Genomic DNA, 24886 nt, shown 5'->3' with positions numbered 1-24886 from the left:
TAAAAACAATCCAGTAGATTTCAGTCCTACATAAATTTACCCAATTTTCTGAAGAGCAGCACTCATTTTATTTTGAAACCTTTCTCTATGCAACAGAGAACATCTGGAACTGACCACCACAAATTGTTAAATGTTACATGAAATCCACCCTAAAGTCTTAAGCATCAAGTGTTGGAGGCTCTTCATTTCAAAGAGTGTGTTGACCGAGGCAGCCCATTCTTCTGCTCCAATGACTCTCCAGTTGCCCCGACACACAGTACATTATTTCCTCATGGTGATTTTATTTATTTATTTTTTTTTTTTTTTACATGATTGGTTATATCCATAGGTAACATTAGCTTCCATTATGTCTTTTCATCCTCATGCATGGAAAACAAATTTGGAAATAAGTCAACAATTTACAGTCTGAATTTTACCTGAACACTAGTAGCAGATATAATTGTGGTTCAATGCACAGCAGATAAACACCAGGGGGTGGTGCTGAACACCTGGATATCCTCACATTCAAATTCACAAGTGACTGTAGTATTTGCTATAAATATTCACACCACCACATTCGTTTCATGGAATGTACTCATCGAGTGCCTATCGGGTCAACAGTGGTCCTGAATGACGGAGTCCTGGTGGATATCCGGTGTTCATACAGCCACAGTTACATGTGTACCTCGCCTGTTTTCACCCCTTTAAAACTGCAGGGGCTCCTTTCAGAAATGCTGGTACGAGTCTATGAACTCCCAGTGAGGTGCCATCTGCTGTGCTGCGGTGAGCCAAAACTGCTGTTTCAGTGGGGACTGGGACGTATCCTTTACTATAATAATGACAGAATTTGGGGAAATGGTCAACACACCAGGTCCAATCTACATGATGCAGACTTTTGGTACCGTTCTCACATGAGCACACACATAGCCCACATGCTACGGGCTCTAGCAGTCTGGATAGTTGCCCTCAGATCCAAGGGGCCAAAGTTTCCACAGCATTCCAACTACTAGAGAGTGAGAAGAACTCTGTGGTTTGATGGCTGAATTGTGGAGAATGGGCCAAATAAGCAAGGGAGATGTGCATACATACAGTATCTCAACAAAGTCAGTGCACCCCTCACGTTTGTGTAAATATTTGATGATATCTTTTCATGTGACACACTGAAGAAATGACACTGTGCAGTAAAGTAGCATGTAAAGTAGTGAGTGTACAGCTTGTGTAACAGTGTAAATTTTCTGTCCCCTCAAAATAACTCAACTCACAGCCATTAATGTCTAAACCGCTGGCAACAAAAGTGAGTACACCCCTAAGTGAAAATGTCCACATTGGGCACAAAGTGTCAATATTTTGCGTGGACGCTCATCCAACGACCCCCACCTCCTCCACCACCATTTTCTTTTCAGTAACTTGCACTATACATTACACTGTACAGATCATTCCCGCATATCCTTGATCCACAATTACGAGTTACTCCCTTCATGCTGATACCTCCAACTCTCACTTGGTGAATGCAATTCCAATTCCAGGCACTGCATGTGCCACGCCCCACAAGGTCACTTCTAATGGGAGTGCTCGTGTCCTTTTACTTGTAATCAGCATATCGTGTCACAGCTTAGAAACCAGACTGAGCTGACGAACCAGTGCTGGGACGCTTTACAGTGTGAGGTTGTACAGATTAAATCCTAACTGTATCGAAAATCTTTGAACTAACCCGAGTACGGCAGAGCGCTCATCCACTTTCGCTGTTCTGAAAGGATTTATTTCAGCAGCTTGATTAAAGAGTGTATTCGAAAGCAGGGGCGCTGAAGAGTAAAGCCTCGTAATACTTTAAAAATGCCTTCTTCTTCTTTTCTTTTCAACTGCTGTACTATATTGTTCACCTCTTATTGTCCTGCAAAAGCACATCATACCGCATGTCCCATAGAGGCCTGTCCCATCATGTCTGACCGCACCTGTAAACGTTCCTTAAAAAGGTTATATCTATATCTTCTTGGAAAGTGTCATGTATATAGTCGAGTGCTAAAAAGCATCACACGTGTAGAACCCGAAGAACACAATTCCACAAAGCACCTGTCTTTACCGTATAAATTGATGTTCATATTCATCAATAATTATTACGTGCATTTCTCACGCTCAAAAAATGTCTACATTAGAAGAAAAGAAGAAGAAAAAAAAACACGCTTATTCTGACTAAGTGATTATATCAAAGTAGGGTTTTTTTTTAAATTCCAGAAATATTAAAAAAAAGCCATTAATCATGCAAAACCTTTACCGGTCTGATCACGCAGAAATGCAATGTATTTGGAAGACATGAGGTAGAACAGTACCTACAACCGTATCTGAATTGAATCCGAACATAAATTGAGCGTAGAAATGAAGATCAGCCTCGCGGCCCGCTGGCTCGGGCGTTTAGCTAGAAATACTAAGCTGGTTCTTTGTAAATGCTCTGCGTGACCTCTGATTTAGGAAACCGGAACCATTTCCACGATACAGAGGATATGTGGCCTGTTCAAGACAGTGCGCTAGTTCTTAGGAATCAAACTTTTGTTAAACCTACTGATTAATAGTAAAACAATTTCACTGACACAGCAATTTATTCATTTTTGTGAAAAATCATCACAGAAATGAACATCAGTCAGCATGTCACATCCGCAGGAGGGACTGCATGGAGAAACCTCCCCAGCGGGTCGGGGTTACTGAGCAGCTGCTGTGTATGAGCTGGTGTAAAGAAAAGTGCGGAGATGCTCACCAGCGTTGGAGATGCGTCGTCCTCTGTCCGAGTCCTCTCGCTCGATTTGCTCCCGATGCTCCCTCTCCTGCCTTTCCCTCTCGGCACGCTCGCGCTCCAGCCGCTCACATTCGGCGCGCTCGCTCTCCAGCTGCTCCTGGCGCTCCCGCTCCAACCTCTCCAGACGCTCCTGCTCTGCGCGCTCCCTCTCCATGCGCTCGCGCTCCTGATGCTCGCGCTCCAGCGACTCGCGCTCCAGCCGCTCACGTTCCTGACGTTCGTGCTCGAGACGCTCGCGCTCGAGCTCCTTCTGACGCTGCAGCTCCTGCAGCTGCCTGAAAAAGCAGACGCAGAGAGGATCAGAATAAAAGAAAAACACGGTCCACGTCAGATGCACCACACGCTCCGAGAACGAATCTTGGAGGTGGGTATGATGACTGAAGTATAATTGTGGACAAACTCTTATCGAGAGGTTCGAGCCCTTTCTACCACTCACACACACACACACACACACACACACACACCTCGCCGTGGCCCACAGTCTGAGAACGGCTGCTGTACTGGACCCAGTTTACAACAAAACACTCGAAACAGGAGGCATGTCTAACGGCACACACATGCGCTTAGCTCTCAGTATGTACCAGAAATATCCGAAATTATTCTCAACAATACTAATATCCTGTGAGACTTTCCACGATATCGTGATAAAATGACAGTGTGTGGACCGGTACACGTAGGTAAAGAAAGGCAGCAGTGGATCAGCACGTACACTAGAGAGCAGCACATGCTCATATAAACTCATGTTGGATGAACGCGTTCCACTTCAGATAAAGCCCGCTTTGTCTCGGCCTCCGGATAAAAGATTCTCCAGCGCTCAGAAAAGCTCAACGCCACATAAGGACATCCTTATGGGCACCATTATTAAGTCGGATGGCATGGGCCAGATCTGTCTGAACTAAGCGTACTGTAAATAAAGCAGCACATTTCACAGCTCTGCGGTGGCGGGGGGTTCCTCCGGGGTTCTCCGGTTTCCTCCCCCAGTCCATGCACGGTCGGCTGTTTGGCATGTTCAAAGTGTCCGCAGCGTACGAATGGGTGTGTGAACGTGTATGTGTATGTGTATGTGATGGATTGGCACCCCGCCTTGTGTCCCATTGCTCCCAGGCATGGGCTTTTATGATGGACATTTAGAGACACGTCACTTGAAACACACCTCAAACACACATGGGTGCATGAGCTCATATTCGTGGGAACGCTCACTATGCCCATCCAAGAACTCCTTTCCCAGGTGATCTGCTCGTTCATCGTCATGCCTGCACAAGCTCAAATGGGATTGAGGGGCGGGGGGGATGGGAATACACACCCATCTTTGTCATAGTCTCCATACAGGAGAGCAAGCTCACGATGCCTCAGGCAGTAACAGTCAGCCGTGCACCTGCTGCAGACCATTACCTCCGTCTCAGTCTCATCGCACTTCAAATAAAGCCTGCTATAAAGGTCTGATCAGAGACATTCCCCAGGTCGCAGGCTCACTTAATTACTGCGATGAAGGGACAATAACAGTGCTTGGGAACAGAGAGAACGTGTTTAGCCCCCCCCGAAACGGGATTCCCCATTGACCTAGTCGACTGCCCCAGTTCTCCGTATTCACACCGTTGTTTTGGCTGTCCTTGTGTCTAGGCTTCCCCGGGACGCCGCTGTGCTTTCTGTACTCCATTGCAAAGCACACACAGTGCTGAGAAAGCACAAACACCGTACCGACCCCTCCCAGGTGATTACAGAGCAGAGAACATCCACCTTGTAGACGTCCGCGAAGCTGCACAGTAACCGTGGCGCAGCCGAACGTACATGATCATCAATGAGGTGTTAAAAGGTGCTGGTGACCGGGACAGGAAAACCTTACACAAGGGGAAACGGACACTTCCTGCAGCTTTATATGAGGATGCAGGGGTTAAGGCGTGGCCGTGCGTTAATCTGCCACCTTGTTGTAGTGCGAAAACGGCCATTTAAATTCCACTCTACAAACTGAACCAGCTGGCCTGTTTTACTGTGACGTGAGAAACGTAAGAAATGCACGCTTACAGGGGTGCTTGAAAGTTTGTGAACCCTTCTATATTTATGCATAAATACAGTAGACAGGCCTAAAAGAGTAGATTAAAGAGATCATAATTAAACAAAGACCAGATAAACGTGCTAAGGCAGAAACGTGGGCATAAAGTACGAGCTTTCAGATCGGATTATTTCCTCATACTGACATCTACTTCAGCATGCTGTCCTGGTGCGAACCGAGAGTTACAGTCTCACGGCATTATGGGAGTTATGAAAGCTGCAGAACAGGTCAGGTCACATTCGTAGTGATGGGAGGAAAAAAAACAAAAAATAAGTCATCCCCTACTTTCCGGAGCAAACGCTAGATATAGAATTAGTTTTAAACGAACTGGCTTCCCGACCGCTGTGACTCAAACAGGAGGAAAAATAATAATAATAATAATAATAATAATAATAATAATAAAACTGATGATTTATGTGTTCTACATCACCCAGTGTTTCCACTAGCATACTGGACAACTGGAATGGACAGATAACCTCGGCAGGACGGGAAGAAGGTTGTAACTAGAATTATTTATAAAAAATAAAAGAGGGAGAGAGATGTATTACCACAGCATCAAAACAATAAAAAGACTAAAAACACTCCAGGACTGAGAGAGTAAAGATGCACTTCCGATAGATCTCCACATCCACAGCAGGTTTATTTCGCTGCCGTCGCCAGTTCCTGCTCTCCACTGTCAAAGTTAAAAGCCACGGTGAAGGACGTTCTTTCTGAAATCTGATCTAATCTATATCGCAGAAACAGACGAGGAAACACTGGTGACACATGTCGAGTCCTGATTTAAAGCCCATTTGGAATGTTCGGCTTTCCTCTTGGCTTTAACGACGCCAAGAGGGTTTCTGTCTCTGTGGATGCCTGCCAGCGTGGCCCATATGGAGCCTTCTTGACTTTCCCTTTAACAAATTATTCCTTCGAAAAACTAGATATCCCATCACTCCCTCTCGCCTGTCAATCACAGGGACCATCGGGGCGATCATTGGTGTCTGTGAGCACACGTATGCACTGAGCGCTTTCCTCCAAGTGGCTTGATGCGTCTCAAACGAAGCACGTGTTCGCGGTCAGTACATGACCCGTGATGCGCTAGTGAGCGGGTGGGAACCGGAGAAACCCTTGCAGGCGTACAGTAGGTGAAGTACACAGAAATACTTCCAAACTCAGCATTCGCCATCAGTTTCCTGGCCTGTTACAGTACACTAGCGGTGTCTGAAGAACACGCCGGGGAACCGAGCGTTACCCTACCCACCTGCGCTGGAGGCAAACGGAACAGGAAACCTGTACATCAGCAACCGACTAGCTATTTTTACTCTCCCATTAAGCCTCTTCATGTCTTTTTAAACAGACACTATTACAGTATTTCTGGCGCAGTGAAAAATCGACTCCCTAGGCCTAGATCAGGAGAGCGAGAGAGGGAGGGGAGGATTTTGGAGAACTGAGAGCAGAGCCAGAGAGAACGAATGGCAAAAACTATTGAAATCCCTACATTTCTGTTCACATAATCCAATGTACCATCAGGAGCACGCCGGTCACGGGAAAACGCACGTAAACGTGTACAGATCATAAAACTGGTGCCCAAACCGTCTCGAATAACCGTGGAGGATTCAAAAATACCCGATAATACGCATCTTCCTGTCCCCTGGACGTCCTTTCGCCAGCACAGATGACTCGGATACACCAGACGTCCTTCGAGAACACAAGAGGTCCTGCTTCACGGTCGGGGGGGGGGGGGGGGGGGGGGGGGGCGGGGGACTCTGACGTGATGGCGTTTTAGCTCCACTGCTGAGATTTTAAGGTAAAACGCAACGTGTTTAAGGCTTAAACGGTTAAATGACTGACATGAACCGCAGTTTATATTTAAGAGATGACTGGGAGGGGGTAATATATTCATTTTACAGGAACAGGTCAATCTGTGGAATAATACTCATACACTTACATTCAACAGAACTGCTGTTTAGTAGAGAACAACAAAGGCTGTGTGTGTGTGTGTGTGTGTGTGTGTGTGTGTGTGTGGTCCTGTGTTAATGTAACGATGTAATCGTTATCAAGGATCATTTTGGTACCGAGAACGCTGACTGGTATGGGGGGTGGTTTACTCAGTAACTGATGTGCACAATAGAGCTATTGTATTCTCAGAACACTTCAGTAATACCGAGCAAGTCAAGAATACTTGGGCTGCGTTCCAAACGGCATAAACACCACACTGAGTGCTACATCGCAGCGGCGTACGCATCGTTACTACGAGAGCAATGGTTCTGTAGGTACAACAGCAGGAGAACACGAACGGTCAGACTAGAAACAGCTCTTTCTTCTGCACCACGACGGCTGGCTGTAGAGGAACTGTGACCCGGAGAGGCTTGGAGCATGAGTCAGCTCACAGCCTTGATATCAGAGGAAAAGTCTCTCTGGCCTCGTCGGAGACCTGGTTCGGAAATAACGTGACCGATAAATAAAACTGCATCACGGACGTTTTGTTTTTTTGGAATAAACCAATACCCAATGGCATTTACATGCTCCACAATCACGTCGACATGACCTTTTCTTCTCTTTTTGTTTCCATAAATATCTCAACATGGTACTTATTTGGGAATAAAACAGTCACTACTCATATGACAGTATACACAGTATTATGTCCTGAATAATATTCATATAATAATAGCAGGAGAAATCGAATAAGGTAAATCTAGATTATTAAATCAATGACCTTCAAAACAAAAAAAATAAATAAAACACTTTTAATCCCAGAGATGACTATCCAGGACGAGCTGTCGTCTAATTACGGTATTCTGACACGTCATTAGTGCCGAGCGCTCGGGCCGGCAGTCCTGACGGCCATTTATAAACATGTGTGAGCAACCTGCTTTGCATTCCTTCGCAGCGGTCTCCAGTGGCCAGCGTTGTATGCAATGACATCAGGCTCGAAGCATTTAACCAGCTCCATTGACTGCAACAGCTAAATATGGCAGTGGGCTCAGAGTGCAGCTGAGCAGGAGGCTCCATTACACACACTCAAAGACATTCCCCGTTCCTGCGGAGAACGCCAGCCTGACTCTTTTTTAAGAGATTCTTTGCAGATTAGGTGAGCGATCCTTATATGGAACGTTTACACAACAGAACCCGACATGGCTGACGAGCACAAGCTGTTACCAGGGTGCGCAAAGAACTTTTTTACTTCCGTAACAATTCCAGCAACCTGGTAGATAATTATGCAAAACATCTACACGAAGTGATTTCTGCTAAACGGAGCAATGCGAGCTTCTGAGGCCAAGCGTGTACTGTCCCATCAGTGTTAAAAGGTGTGTGTGTGTGTGTGTGTGTGTGTGTGTGTGTGTGTGTGTGTGTGTGTGTGTATATACATATATATATATATATATATATATATGTTCAGTGAAAACTCCCCTTCATGTATCCTTACCCATGTTCAAGACAAACCTAAGCCTATGTGTAGATGATCATTAAAGTCTTCAGCAGGCCAATGCTGGAAACTGAGGAAGGCTTCACACTTCTTGACTGAAGCTACTAAGTGGCCTAAAGATGGCTGAGTATTATGGTCATCAGATGAATCCGTTACAGGTTCAAGTACACGGATGATATGAAGAACACGAGGAACGAATTTCGCCGAATACGCGACTTACCTCGTGACCCTGAAAAGACCCGGGCTCTAAACTAGGCGAGCATATTTTCACATGAACTCGGTCGAAACTAATTTGTTTCACTTGCATGTTTTGGACATTCGAGCACCAGCCCTTTCAATAGCATTCATGAAATACCATTCATTAATGAAACCTAAGCAAGGATCTATCTTTTTTGTTGTTCAAAGTTTAAAGGGAAAGAACCCGACACACACGAGAAGCCAAGTTGTTGGCTACAGATGGTACTTTTGAACGTGGGCCAAAGTAAATACATTCGTCTTTCAGCTGTAACACGGATAAGTGAACCAGTTCAGGTGGTTTGTGTTACCTCAAATCACTGCTTCTCACGCGCAGGTCTACGCTACAAATCTCCTCATACCTGCGACGGAGGTGGCTCAGTGGGTTCATGCTGCATTAAAACATCTGCTTTAAGCTCTGACCTCTGACTAGGTCCAAGGGAAACAAACGCTCTCGACCGGGAGTTCCTACTTGGGCACTAATACGTAATGTGGTTCAACTTCTGACGTAGCCATCAGCTGGGGCTTTAATCAGGATTAGTGCTAGAATACTATTATATGCGGTTGACACTCACCGTCTCTGCATTTCCAGCTCCTCTGGCGAGGGGCCATTCTGCACCTGAGGGCTCTGTCTTGGCAGCGTGGGGCCTGTAGAGAGGGACGGGGAGAACAGATAAGATAAGAAAAACCCTCAATTGATCATGACAAGAACAGTACGTTGATTAATTACACGAGCATACTGGACACGACGCAAAAGGAGTTAGAAATAGATTTCCGAGAGCAACATTCGACTATTGCTTTGAACAGAATGGAGTGGGCCGGCTTTTACGCCAATGTGTGTTCAAACTTTACAGAAGGGCCACAGTCTGAAAGAAGAAAAAGTGAAAGGGCAAAGACGGACACTAAACACTAGCAACATCTTAACTACTCCAAACACCGGCTTTCACACCGCAAGAACGAATCAATGCGGTATTGAACAGATGTGTCGGAATCAATGCTCGACCTGCAGGTGATACTCCCTCCGCACTTCATTACTAGACTACCATCCAGTGGCCTCGGCCATTTCCTGCTGGCACAACCCCCGTAATTGCTGGATGCTATAGGCAACAGGTTTAATCTAGCTTTTTATACAGTCAGGGTAAAATGAATATAATTTTTTTTTTTTTTTTTTTTTTAAAGTGACTAAATAACAATTGTGTGTTCCTCACCAACTTGTTTAAATAAACAAATAACCTCCTATGTCCACAATCGTTAACAGAGCAATTTGCAGCCGTTTGTTACTTATGAAATGCTGAAGATTAGTTAATGATGAAGAAGTACGACATCATCAATAAAAGCAGAACTTTTGGCACTTTGGTGATCTGGAACACTCAGGTGTGTGTCTTCATCATGCCAAGAAGAAAGGACATCAGACATGAGCTCAGAAGCAACTGTTGCTGCTCATCAATCTGAGAAGGGTCATAAGGCCATCTCCAAACAGTCTGAAATTCACCGTTCTACACTGAGCAGGATCGTTTATAAATAGAGACGGTTGTCTTAAAATTGTCCCAGGAGTGGAGTGGGTGATCTCAGTAAATTCAGTCCAACTACATCATGTGACCTACAGGCCTCTGTAAAGACATTAAATGTTTATATTCATAACATCACAACCATGTTTGGAGAAAACCAAAACAAAACGCATCACCACAATCCCCTCATACCAACAGTGAAGCACGGCGGTGGGGGCGTGATTATTTTATGATTGAAATTTTTATTTAAAAAGCATCATCAATTTCACTTTGATTTTTAACAGTCTAACAGGCGTGACCTTCGAGTGCGCTTAAACTCACCACAACTGATAGATATGAAAAATCACTTCATGCCAGCTAAAGGACCGTTTTTCAATGAAGCGTCTCTGGTCCCACTTCGGATTCGACGCGGCTGTAATTAAACTCAAATCTGACCCCATTTGCTGCGTACAGTTAAAAGCTCAGTCACTCAGCTGAAGCACTACATGAGAGGGATATAGTTTGTACAGACCTGGATGTTTTCCAGCTCAGAGTCATTTGCACATTTACTATAACTCTTCAGTCAGTTCCTAGCCTTAAGCTCTCAATCATTTTATCATGTCAGCAAATTCCACTGAAGAGAAAAACACTACGCCCACGACGTCACCAAGTCCATAGCAGACCGCTAACGGGTCAGCAGATGTGGTTGTTGTCGGCCAATCGCTCTCTCCGACTGAACGCCGTGCACGTACTTGGCTTTAAAAGGTTGTAGCGTGCCCTTAAACTCGCACACCGTCGTGCTTTCGTGCATTCTGACCTGCTCAACGCGGTCGAACGCTAGCACTTACAGCGTGGACCGGATCCAGAAGCACTCAGCGTCAGCTCTGATGGGAACGTCTTCTCCTGTTACACCAATGTGGTAATCTACCGCCATCACATTACCATGTGCATCAAAGTACAACCTTCATCCATCTTTACAAAACCAATACTTTAAAAACCATAACGCATAACATTCCAAGACACAGAATTAACTGCAAGCAACACAGGTTAGAATAGGATGACAGAGGCACACACACACACACACACACACACACACACACACACAGGCACACACACAGGCACACACACAGGCACACACACAGGCGGACACACACAGGCGGACACACACAGGCGGACACACACAGGCGGACACACACAGGCGGACACACACAGGCGGACACACACAGGCGGACACACACACACACACACACACACACAGGCGCACACACAGGCACATACATGAGCGGAGGGGAAAGGCGTGGCTCTTCTGGCAGCAGAGGTACCGTTTCAGTCCATCCTTGCAGTCTCTGGGAGGATCGTTAACGAGTACGAGTGCGCTAGCACTGTAAGCACCAGAGTTCTTCACGGAGAGAAGCATGGTGTCCGAACAGCCGTGCTCCGGTAACACGAGACCGGACTGAAAGCGGGCAAGCTTCGAGCTGCGACGCCCACGGCATGACGTTTACGGATAAGGAAGCAAACCGTCAGTCATACTTTCCGGCACTGATGAATTATTCAGTACTGGCTGAGTGAGGGGTGAGATACTGTTGCCCTTCAGATCAGATCAGATCAGATCAGATCAGATCAGATCAGATCAGATCAGCTCAGCCTCACTGCATTCTGGTCAGGAGTAGGAGAGGATAAACCCTGTTGTGACCAAGCGGATTGACTAAATAAGGAGAATATTTGTAACAGTATATACACTACAGTGCTGTCACTGTCTGGAAACGCGAGATTTTAGAGACTCCAGTAGCAGCGTTTACGTTCGTCAGTACTGTGTGCACTTCATCGCATCAAAACGGGGCGTCAGTCACAAAATGAACGCTGTTGTGCCGCTGTCTGCACAGGGTGTGTAACAGCTTTAAGCTTCCACATAAATGTTATATAATAATAAATAAACATAAATATACAAATAAAACAATCACATCTAAACTCTAAGATTTTTTTTTTTTACTTTACAGTGATTCAGTACGTCGTCAGTACGGGAAGCCAATAACAAATCGACCGTTTGAGGAAAAGAGTCCGACAGCTTTCGGTAGGCGTGTCTGTGATCGAACCCTACCAGACTACCGCATCGTTACACGTGGAGATACAGTGGTGCTTAAAAGTTTCTGAACCCTTTAGAATGTTCTATATACATCTGCATGAACAGGACCTAAAACATCGTCCTCAATATGAGCATTTTCCTCAATAAATAAATCACCAAGTATAATATTCATGCCTCACGTGTTTAACTGGATTCTCTTGATCTACTTTTAGGACTTTTAGTGTGAAAATCTGATGTTTCAGGTCACATTTATGCAGAAATGTAGAACCTTCTAAAGGGTTCACAAACTTTCAAGCACTGCTGTAAAAGTTTAAGTTAAAAACCTCACAGATCCTCTAGAATACATCTCCTGGTAATATGACCAGGGTGTAAGCTCCGACACTCTGCGGTAACGCCAGACTCATTTCTGACATGTTAAAAGTGTTCCAGCGACACGTCGGCGAGCGCGAGTAACACATTCCGGCTCTCGCGCTCATTAACACACTCTTACACCGTCAATCAGCAAGCAGAACACACTCACTCAATCCCTACTTGTGTATTCGAGACACATCTTCCACTCGAAGCGGACAGGTGCGTTTGGGTTTTTGGGTTCAGTTCAGAGCAATGAAGAGAAGGATGACTGCACACATGGTTGGTGTACTTTGAGCTCTATGACTGGATTTCACGTGAGACGCGCGACTAACCATTTTGGAGACAGGAAACACAAACACGTATGCAGAGATGGACGTTCTGGACGTCGAGACATTCAACCAAACAGGAATCTAGAGCATCCCGGCCATCGTTCTGAGCCATTCCTGACCAAACCGTATAATCCCCATCGTTTCTTTCAGAGGCGGATTAACGACGCTTCTGATTGGTCGATGAGGCTGATGTTTAAGGACAAGTTGTTTTTGACCAGGAGACAGCATCCCACTGTGCCGAAGTGATTGAACAGTGCAGGATGGATTTCATCGGGACATCATGGTTGACCCCATAGCGTTAAAGTTATGAGATGCACATTCTGTGCCCCAACATCCTACACAGGTCTCCTGTCTATTTTCTGGGCAACCAGAGAGTGAGAGAGAGAGCGCGAGAGAGAGAGAGGGAGAGAGACACAGAGTCTGGCAAGCACCAGGAGTGATGACTACTACAAAAATAAATAAATAAAAAGTTGAGAAGGTTCCAGTTTCTATTCCAGGGGTCCCAGTTTACTCCTCCCACATGAGCCCTTAACCACTCAGTACAAGAGGAACTAGTCCCTAGTCAACTGTTGTGGGTATAAGGTGTCATTGTGCTCTTTTTTTGAGCCTGACCAACAAGACATGACATAAAAGGTACCATCTGATCCTTCCAGGGACCTGGGGGGGGGGGGGGGGGGGTGATGCAAAGTCACCTAATAAAAGAAGCTCTGCTTAGAGACAGTAGGCTAAGCTAACTGGTTAGCAGCGCATTGAAAACATTCCAGCCTGAGCTATTCCTGAAACGCATATCCATTATTTATTCGGTTCTATTATTATTATGATGATTATTATGATTATTATAGATATTTAAAATAAGGATGTCAATAATCAGCCACAGGAAACACAGACATAGCCCATGTAAGATTCTGTGAAAGTCCATGAAGAGCAACTGAGAGACATCTGGGTTAAAAGTGAAGAGGATAAAATAATAATAATAATTATTATAAAACTATTCGTTAGTGTACCTTTCCGAGCAGACACAGACGTCTAACAGTAAGAGCTAGCTAGACGGCAGTCAGCCAACCATCTTCCTCGGACACATCGTAGCCACCTGCTCCAGTGCAGTGCTGTACAGGCTAATGTCACTTTCTAGAATAAATCTATCTAAAGTCTGAAACCATGTGCTACGCTGCGATGTACAGGTGACGCTAAGGCAGTGGACTTACTCCTTAAGATGATCTTAGCATGACTGATCTTCTGCTGTTGGAAACAGCGCACTCGTGAAGCAGGCATGATGGTCAGCGTTCTTTTCCCGCTGAAGCCGTCCTCGCCTCAACACTTGACTTCACAGCAGACCGGAAATAACGACAAGCTTAACTCGGCAGGTGAGCGGCTCCGAAGAGTACCTCAAGCGTGCATCCGTTCCCGCAGCGAAACGAGACAACACCGAGAGACCGTGCGGGGGTCAAGGAAAACAAGCCACATGACGTCACACGTGTCCCATCATTTCAAAACCGTCTCGTGAAGTAAACAGTCATGTGCTCTCCCTCGCTCTTCACCACCCGGGCCAGAATTTCCCCAGATACCATCAAAATCTGATCTCAAAGTAGAACCTTGGTTCAGACAGACACATCAGGGCTGTAAATCACCGCACGCCAGCGCGACAGTCCGACAGATAATCCCAGATACCTGACCTGTATTCTGTTCTGTCAACAGGTCGTCACGGCCGAGTATTTATACTGTGAAAAAGGCGTGACTGTCATGCTGGTTGAGGCAGAAAGTTATATGCAAGCCAGCGACCAGATCCTAAAATAAAATAAGTCTCGGGTAAAGTCCTCGTCGGTTCGGCCCGGTAACGGAACACTACTGCAAGTCACACGGCGGTTCTATCATCAGTCTGAATGAAACTACGCACGAGGATGAAGAGGAGCATCGTCACAAGTCCTGAACGTATCAATTGTTTCAGACATTCGACAGTACGACACGTTATGTGTCGAGTACAGCGAGCTACGCAGCGTCATCATCATCATAATCACATCTGCCATAACAAACCAAAGAAAAAGCGTAGGGTTAGTGTTGAGGAGTCTTTTGTGTGTGTGTGTGTGTGTGTGTGTGTGTGTGTGTGTGTGTGTGTGTGTGTGTGTGTGTGTGTGCGCTCCCTCATAACACAGACTTTCCTTCTGAGAGAATTTCTCTCATTAGCTCCAGGGATATGCAGTTTTTGTTCATTTAAACAGCTCAAGGCAATTCTACAAGTACCAGATGAAGAAATAAATGATGTTCGGAGCCACGGATTAAAAAGAGCAATATTTTATAAAAATAAATAAATAAATAAATAAATAAATAAAAACCAACACCAAAAAAGATCATTACATTCCTTACAGACGCGGGGAAAAAAAAAAAAAAAAGGGCCATAATCGATCAATCAGGCACCTGGTTTTGGTTTCTAAAGCACGCAAAACGTCTCGTTTCTTCAGGCTCTGACAGCGTGATAATTGGCGTGTCGGCGAAGAAGGTATAATTAACTGCGCTTCGCATCATTGAGCGCATTACTATAAAGGTAATTAATAAGATGGCAATAAAGAGTGTGAATCTGCAGCTTCCTGGGGTGATATAACAGGAGTCCGGCAGTGGGAAACGGATCACTCTCTCCGTGCAGAGAGCAGCAACAGGAAGTTACACCTTAATATCACTATAACAAAAGCCCCAGGGATGTCCGGCTCACTTACCTGCATCCTGAGAGTTGAGCACCTCCAGAGCATGCATCATGGCACTGGCAAACACATTAGCATCCTCCTTGCTGCCAAAGTTAAGACCGTACACCTGGCGTGCGTCACGCCACTGATGGAAAGTCAGCGTTGCCTGGTTATATTTGAGTCCCTTGGGAATGGCACAGTTTATCACCACCTGCGGATAACAGGAGAAACAAACTGAATAGACGGTTTTGAGATGGAGCTTTTCTATAAAATTCACTTAGCAGGTAAAGATGCTTTGGCGAATTTTAATACTTTTAATGTTTGACGGACCTAAAATCCCCCTCTAGGGGGATCTCATGAGACTCATCATTAGTCTTGAATTCCCTCATTAGGACTTGTCAAAAACGGCCAATTCCAATCAAATTCCAGAGTAAAAGAAATTCTCAGACTATTCAAAACATTGTGCGAACACGCTCGGCGACCATGGGTTCGTCTAAGCAACTGGTTGAGGGTCTGAAAACAAATAGACAGAATTCAGAGGAAGGCTACAAGGCAAGATCTGGAAGACCGAGAACATAGAACTGATCATATTCTGGGCAGAAAGGGGAAGCAAAAATCCCCCAAACAGCAGCAAGGACCTACAGGTCAGAGGACACAGGACTTACAGGACCTACAGGACAGAGGACACAGGACTTACAGGACCTACAGGACAGAGGACACAGGACTTACAGGACCTACAGGACAGAGGACCTATAGGACTCACAGGACATACAGGACCCACAGGACCGAGGACACAGGACCTACAGGACCCACACGACAGAGGACACAGGACCTACAAGACAGAGGACACAGGACCTACAGGTCCTACAGGACCCAGGACCTACAGGACCCACAGGACCGAGGACCCAGGACCTACAGTACCCACAGGTCCTACAGGACCCAGGACCTACAGGAACCACAGGAAAGAGGACACAGGACCTACAGGACCCACAGGTCCTACAGGACCCTGGACCTACAGTACCCACAGGTCCTACAGGACACAGGACCCACAGGACAGAGGACACAGGACCACAGGACCCACAGGTCCTACAGGACCCAGGACCTACAGGTCCTACAGGACCCAAGACCTACAGGACAGAGGACACAGGACCCACAGGACAGAGGACACAGGACTTACAGGACAGAGGACACAAGACCTACAGGGGACACAGGACCAACAGGACAGAGGACACAGGACCTACAGTACCCACAGGTCCTACAGTACCCACAGGTCCTACAGGACCCACAGGTCCTACAGGACCCAGGACCTATAGGACAGAGGACACAGGACCTACAGGACCCAAAGGAGAGAGGACAGAGAACAGACGACACAGGACCTACAGGACCCACAGGACAGAGGACACAGGACCCACAGGACAGAGGACACAGGACCTACAGGACCCACAGGACAGAGGACACAGGACCGACAGAGGACACAGGACCAACAGAGGACACAGGACCTACAGGACCCACAGGACACAGGACCCACAGGACCTACAGGACAGAGGACACAAGACCCACAGGACCTACAGGACAGAGGACACAGGAACCACAGGACCGAGGACACAGGTCCTACAGGACCGAGGACACAGGACCTACAGGACACAGGACCTACAGGACACAGGACCTACAGGACCCACAGGACAGAGGACCTACAGGACCCACAGGACAGAGGACCTACAGGACCCACAGGACCGAGGACACAGGACCCACAGGACCCACAGGACAGAGGACCTACAGGACCCACAGGACAGAGGACCTACAGGACCCACAGGACCGAGGACACAGGACCCACAGGACCGAGGACACAGGACCCACAGGACCGAGGACACAGGACCCACAGGACAGAGGACAGAGGACCTACAGGACCGAGGACCTACAGGACCCACAGGACCGAGGACACAGGACCTACAGGACCCACAGGACTGAGGACACAGGACCTACAGGACCGAGGACACAGGACCTACAGGACACAGGACCTACAGGACACAGGACCTACAGGACACAGGAACTACAGGACCCACAAGACAGAGGACACAGGACCTACAGGACCCACAGGACAGAGGACCTACAGGACCCACAGGACAGAGGACCTACAGGACCCACAGGACAGAGGACCTACAGGACCGAGGACACAGGACCGAGGACACAGGACCGAGGACACAGGACCGAGGACACAGGACCCACAGGACCCACAGGACAGAGGACACAGGACCCACAGGACAGAGGACACAGGACACAGGACCCACAGGACAGAGGACACAGGACCCACAGGACCTACAGGACACAGGACCCACAGGACCTACAGGACACAGGACCTACAGTACCCACAGGTCCTACAGGACCCAGGACCTACAGGACAGAGGACCTACAGGACCCACAGGACAGAGGACACAGGACACAGGACCCACAGGACCGAGGACACAGGACCCACAGGACCGAGGACACAGGACCCACGACCTACAGTACCCACAGGTCCTACAGGACCCAGGACCTACAGGACAGAGGACACAGGACCCACAGGACCGAGGACACAGGACCCACAGGACCGAGGACACAAGACCCACAGGACCGAGGACACAAGACCCACAGGACCGAGGACCCAGGACCTACAGGTCCTACAGGACCCAGGACCGAGGACACAGGACCTACAGGACAGAGGACACAGGACCTACAGGACCCACAGGACAGAGGACACAGGACCTACAGGACCCACACGACAGAGGACACAGGACCTACAGGACCCACACGACAGAGGACACAGGACCTACAGGACCCACAGGTCCTACAGGACCCTGGACCTACAGTACCCACAGGTCCTACAGGACACAGGACCTACAGGACAGAGAACACAGGACCTACAGGACACAGGACCTACAGGACCCACAGGACAGAGGACACAGGACCTACAGGACATAGGACACAGAACCTACAGGACCCACAGGACAGAGGACACAGGACCCACAGGTCCTACAGGACCCAGGACACAGGACCTACAGGAGGGTGGTTTTAATTGGAGTTTCATAACCAGATTTCAGTAAAGAAGCTTTGTGGCAATCTCTATTGTTCTAAATAAAACTGCATAGAACTGGTGCAGCATCGCTCAAACACAAACACTGATCTGCATGGAAGAGTCATCAGAAACTGCAGCTTCATCACAAAAGTGAAATAAATAAATATGCAAAATCTTATGTAGATAAGCCAGAGGGCATGTTGGAAATAAGCGCTCTGGACTGATTAAGTAAAAGGGAACTACTCTTTGACCACAAATCACCAAAAGCTATGTTTGGGGGGGAATGGAGCAGCATTTGATGAAAAAGAAGACCTTGGCATCATGTGGATCTATTCTGCTTTGGGATTGCGTCACCATTGGCACAGGAAACACCACACAGGCAGAATGGACTCCAGTAAATATCAGCACATTCTGGAAGCAAATCCGACACTGAAACTGAGTTCGTAGCAGGATAATGACCCAAAACATACTTTCAGATACTGTAAGCCGTACTTGACAAGATTAAAACAAAAAACAACGCTTGAAATAGATCAGTTTGTGTGTAATGAATCTAAAATACATGAAAGATGCCTACTGGGCAGTTTACACCTGGCCCATCATCGAACTCCGCTGCTGACACGGATCTGTGATTGTAACCGTAGAAAGGTCGAGCAACGAATCGTAGGAACGATGGAAGCCGACTCCGGATCTCATCGAAAGAACGAAAGGAGTCGGGCAGATGGTGATGTTCTGTACATGTACACACCTCATGGGAGGCACTCCCTAAACACGGCAGTGAGATTAAACGTGCGAGCAGGCACTGCCCCATGAGCGAGAAAAGAAAAACACTTAAAAATAAAAGGATTCTATTTGTATCCATTTAACAAATGGACACAAATCCCGGATGTAAAATTTAAACATATGAACTTGTCCCTAATGAGCACGCCATGAGGAAGAAACCTCGACCTCAAAAAGGGAACCTGTTCTCATCTGGGTCACAACGGGTAGTGCGGTTAGCAATCGGTTCCCTTTTACAACTGTATAGAGTGCGATTGTGTAACTTTACGTGAATATGTGCATCAGAGCTGTTTGGGAATTCATTAGCGTTTTAGCCATTTCATCGAACTGTTCGACGACAGAGACTCGAGCGCAAAAATGTTCGGAGCGACTGCGGTCCTAAAGCGATCCCCAAAGGAAGGACGGGGAAAACGTGGCTCGAGTGCTTTCTGTTTACGGGCGAGGAGAGAAAACACTGGAACGTGCAATACGATTTTAAATGAAAACAGCCGGCATACAGGATTTAGTAGCTAGCCCTGTAGTCTTTCATTTATTTATAATAAACAAACTGATTAACGACATATTTAACACTAGTTTTAATTCGTTAGACAAGGATATGGCTAACATGGCTGACTGTTGCGCTAGTAAGAAACCTCTGGGTCTAGGATGGCATTATTTTGCGCGCGTGTGTGTGTGTGTGTGTGTGTGTGTGTGTGTGTGTGTGTGTGTGTGTGTGTGTGTGTGTGTGGGCGGGTCATTTGGGCATTGCGGGGGCCCGAAAAAACCTGTATAGTCGAACGAATTAATCCAAGGGCATTAATCGGTCTGTTTTTTTTATATTCTAAGAGGGCGTGGCCTATCACTTTTTTTGTTTTGCAGAACAAAACTTTATTCAACTCCTAACCCACACGTTCCGTGGAACTTTCTGGAACGCAGGAAGTCTACTCTGTTTTCTAATGTGAGCAGAGAGTTAAACAAAAGCGAAGTCTTCCCCTAAATCAAAAAAACTGTTAGGGTACCGTTGAAACCGTTATATTTTTACTTCACAATTTTAGCTTTGCAACATTCCAGAAAGATCGGGAAAAAAGTTTGCTGGACGCGAACGCTCGTTTCCTTTCGCCGTAAAGCCCGTACGAGTCCCCTTTAATAACAGAACGGCCGTTTTAGGTGGAAATACAATTTAAGGCCATTTAAATAAGGCATGCTGAGCTGACTTAGGGTACTTATTTTGTTACAAGGTGCACACACGCAAATAACTACTGAATTCCTCCTCCACACAAAGGAGTGTGTATATAAACAGGATGGAGGACTGAAAAACAGCAGATAAAGCGCATGCGACGCACTACTGCTCATCACTCCCTCACGCTGTCCCGCCAACGTCGAGTACAAATCTTTCATTAGAATGCAAACGACTACAGTGCAACTACAACGGCCATGCAGACTAATGTTCAACCTAACACAAAAAACTAATAAACAGGACGTTTAATGACACGTCGTGTCCGAAACGTCACTCGCTCGATGTTCCTTTCTTGTTTATAGATCATCACACTCAGCAGTTAAGACTTCTCGTTATTCTCTGCGCTCTCGTGCAGGTCTGCGTGTCTTATTTAGTCCCGTGGTGTTTGACGTAGCACTGTGGTCATGGAAGGGGTGTCGTTTCGCCTCACTGTGCTGTACTAGCTGAATATCTGAAAGAACAATAAAGCCACTCGACCATGTGGCACGCGTGAATATGAAGTCTGAGGCGTTTATACCCGCTGGAGCGGTCATTTCAATGCCCACGTTATTCAGCCAGTGAGCGAACTACAACATTTAAAGCACATAAAGCATAAAAAGCATAAAGCACTTAAAAAAAAAAAAATCATACATTGTCCCAATTTTACTGTTCAATGGAAGTGTTTTCTTTTTCGGGGGGGGTGGGGGGGGGGGTGTGAATGCATCATGCGAGGTATATAAAGAAATTCCACTTATTTAGTTTAACGTGGCACGACTTACTTGGTGGTCCTGAATTTTGCGGCCGACCACCCGGAAAGCGTTGTTCCCTGTATGGTGATAGATGTGGACTCTGCTGAAACCCGTGGAACCTCCGGCTGGAACCCATTTCTTGTTGGCGTCGTCGTACACCATGACAGCGGCCCGGGCCTGACAGATACTCTGCTCACTGTGAAGGAATAAAGACGGCGGGAAGCTGTTAAACGCTTACTAGAAATGTGAACATACAGCTAATTCGTATACTAACTAGGGTTTTATTACGAATAACCAGAGATATTTACAGATTTAATAACCGTAGTTGAATCACTTGAAGGTCTCGCGTATGGACGAACAAAACAAAATGTTTACCATCCATCCATCTGTTTTACAGATGTGTTTCCCCTTGACCCATTCTGACACATCTGCAACAATATACTTGCAGTTTAGTCTCGCTGATGTCTAATACAAAGAGTGACTCAGTGAAAATGTGAACCGTTTGTCAGCAGAATTGTGTGATTAAGTGTCGTCGGCCTTCATCGCTACACGCTCGGCGCAAAGGAGAGGGACGGAAAGTGCGCAGTACAGGACCGTACACGACTGTGGATTTTACAGTAGCGCTTCGTTTCACTTTCCTGCAATGCCTCAAGCTTTGCTGTGTCTCAAATGATATGATGATGCATCGTTCTCTCACTCCCCTAATAATAATAATAATAATAATATTAATAATAATAATAATAATAATAATAATAATAATAATATAATGCTGACCTTCAATGACCTAAGTGCATGCACGAAAAGTCAAGGTTGCCGAAGCAGAAGAAACTCATTCTCAAGTAAAAAAAAGTACTATGTTCTGCTTATCAGATTATATTAAGGAGGAAAGACTTTTCCGTCCTTTAGGGTGCTTCGTTTACGTTGCGCCGTTTGTATCCGTCCCAACAGTGTGGTGGTCATCATAACGCTAAACACGGCTAAAACCCACAAAAACAGAACTGCACGCCCATTTTCATTCTTGAACTTAACCCTTAAAAAACAAAAAAGGACCCGAGCTCAGCGTTCCTCTGAGCTTTGTGTTTGCGAGGTCCACGAATAACATTTAATCAGAGTCAGCACTGTGCGGAGAAGACGACGGGATGTCCGTGAAATCCTAGCGCAGAGAAATCCCTCAGCAAGCGAGCCAGAAGAACCGCGTCGACTGAATCCTCTGCGTGTTTCAGGAACCGACGTGGACTTTGCCAAAATCACTCATTCACTCATGTATGCTCCATCCGTGTAGTGGAATTCATTATATAAAACATAGTGCGGGGTTTAAAAATAATAATATTAATAATAAACAAATTCAATTTAATCAAATCAACTACAAGGCGTGATACAAGGAGCCCAAATCAGCTGATAGTCCAGTCAGTTCCCCAGCAAAACATGAGCTCAACCACAGACCTGTATTCTGGATTATCTCTAGAACTGCACATTTATAGCGTATATGTATGTGTATATATATATGTATGTGTATATATATATATATATATATATATATATATATATATATATATATATATATATATATATATATATATATATATATATATATATATATATATATATATACACATACACACACACACACATCCCAGATTATCTTTATACATTTGTATATTATCTGTATATAGTCCTAAAGTCCTAAAAGTAGGTAAAGAGAACCCAATTAAACAAATGAGAGAATAATATCATACAAAGTTCCATCTATCTATCGATCGATTGATCTCACTCTGAAAGCTCAGGTCAGGGGGAGGGGACACCATCTCTCTACAAGGTAAAGGATTAACAAATCAATGGAGCACGGTCTAAAACTTCTACATCCTCAATGAGGATTCAGGAAACGCTCCAAGGGAAGATTTGAACCTTCTGAATGAACACACTCGGGGCTTTTTCACCTTACTCCAAACGCCACAGGGGCGTGAGAAAGACAGCAGCTATTTTAAACCCACACACACACACCCCAGTAAAATGGAGATGGCTATACAGCAGAAGGAACACTTGCTCACAAGGAGAGAGTCCAGGCTGCGGTGTAGGTGTTACAGGGAGCTCGAAATAAGCCCAGACTCCCACTGTAAAACATGCCGAGCTGCCATTTACTCTATATACAGAATAAGCACATATACACACATTTTATATATATATATAGAGAGAGAGAGAGAGAGAGAGAGAAAATTACCAAAGGAAAAAAAAAAAAAAACTGATTCCAGCTCCGGCATTGAAAGATTTGAACATGTAAGCGTTCCAGTGAGAGAAACGAGAGCCCGGTCTGTGAATATTGCATAAGACTGCAGAAGCATCACACATGCGAAGAAAAGAGGGTGTGTATATATATATATATATATAAAATTTATAAATAGGAACAGGATTACAATACTGAGTGCAACGTGGCTGCCACGAGACGCATACGCGCAAGTCACAAGCCTTCACCGGCGTGTTCCCGCTCTCCTCTGGTCTTTTTATAGGCTGAGGAATTACAGCCATCACCTTAGCAACAATGCACACGTGGGTGGGTTGTGTGCGTGTGTGTGCGTGTGTGTGCGTGTGTGTGTGTGTGTGTGTGTGTGTGTGTGTGTGTGGCTCCTCCATAATACTGAGAGAAAGATCTTGTGTAAGGGCAGGAGGAAAGGGAAAATAATAAATAAATAAATAAATAAATAAATAGATAGATAGATAGATAGATAGATAGATATATAGATAGATATATAGATAGATGATCCCATCACCATTTCTTCAGCCAGCTCCCACATACAGCACACAAGGCCATGTGCATCACCTGGCCAATAACGCCGGCTGATAATATACGGAAATTATACAGAGTTTAATAGAAGCTCGTGTGAAAATGCTGTTACATAACGCGTCTCATTAACTGGTGTGTGTGTGTGTGTGTGTGTGTCTGTGTGTCTGTGTGTGACCTAGTACAACATTTCCAATCCTCCTGAACGTCTCAATGGAGTTGTAATAAACCATGAGGGTAGTCGGGAGGTCGGTGCGGGTCGCTGTGACAGAACAAGCTCAGACGCCTTGAAGAAAAAAAAAAAAAGAGCCACATTTAAATTATAAAAAAATAAACACAAATTTAACTGTAGCATTAGCATGAAGTTTTACAGATATCTCGAGGTTGAAGGGATTTTACGAACAGGTGATGAGTGAAGTGAAAATGATTCTGGTGGAGGAAACAAACACAAAACTATACTTTTGATATAATCTGGGACTACCTCACTACAGACCCTTATTAAATAAATAAATACATACATAAATACCACAGTGTAAAGCTGCTTAAATCCCCACAACAAACCAGAGATGTGTTAGCTCATCATAGTGATCATAGGATCCTAATAATCTTATCAAAACATTTCACACAGCTGAAAAACAAAGTGTGGAACAACATTCCGACTTCCGGTTCCGAGGCGCTGTACGCTACTCCGACTTTACCTACAGACCGTGGATGTGACTGGACTAGCTGATGATGAGCATACAGGCGTTGCTGTTAAAGTCCCGGTGCAGAGAATCTCTGTGGATAGGGATAGATAGTATATAGATGTGGAATCTATAGCAGTGTGTATCGAGTCAGCAGACGGAGAATTCCTGCTCGATATCGGACGACTGAATTCCCCAACACGCAAAACGTCCGGGGCTCACCTCACCTCAGCTTCAGGGACACTCACCTGGGAGAACCGAACCGT

The 24886-nt window shown here is 45.7% G+C and overlaps 1 protein-coding gene across 11 annotated transcripts in view; it reads right to left on the bottom strand.

Moving 5' to 3' along the window:
• The window catches only part of enah (ENAH actin regulator), a 51993-nt gene that overhangs the window by 10921 nt on the left and 16186 nt on the right, over positions 1-24886 (bottom strand). For 10 of the 11 annotated variants that reach the window (XM_053675617.1, XM_053675613.1, XM_053675616.1 and 7 more), the window contains exons 2-5: positions 21192-21357; positions 15422-15599; positions 9036-9108; positions 2729-3042 (exon numbers count right to left, since the gene is read on the bottom strand). In XM_053675617.1, coding sequence (XP_053531592.1) covers positions 2729-3042; positions 9036-9108; positions 15422-15599; positions 21192-21357 — 731 coding nt within the window. Of the gene's footprint in view, positions 1-2728; positions 3043-9035; positions 9109-13918; positions 14595-15421; positions 15600-21191; positions 21358-24886 lie in introns of those variants that run through there. The other variant, XM_053675619.1, reaches the window with a different exon arrangement.

This window comes from Ictalurus punctatus, chromosome 25 (assembly GCF_001660625.3).
Source record: "Ictalurus punctatus breed USDA103 chromosome 25, Coco_2.0, whole genome shotgun sequence".
Classification (NCBI taxonomy): Eukaryota; Metazoa; Chordata; class Actinopteri; order Siluriformes; family Ictaluridae; genus Ictalurus; species Ictalurus punctatus.
This window is presented reverse-complemented; position numbering and strand designations above follow the sequence as displayed.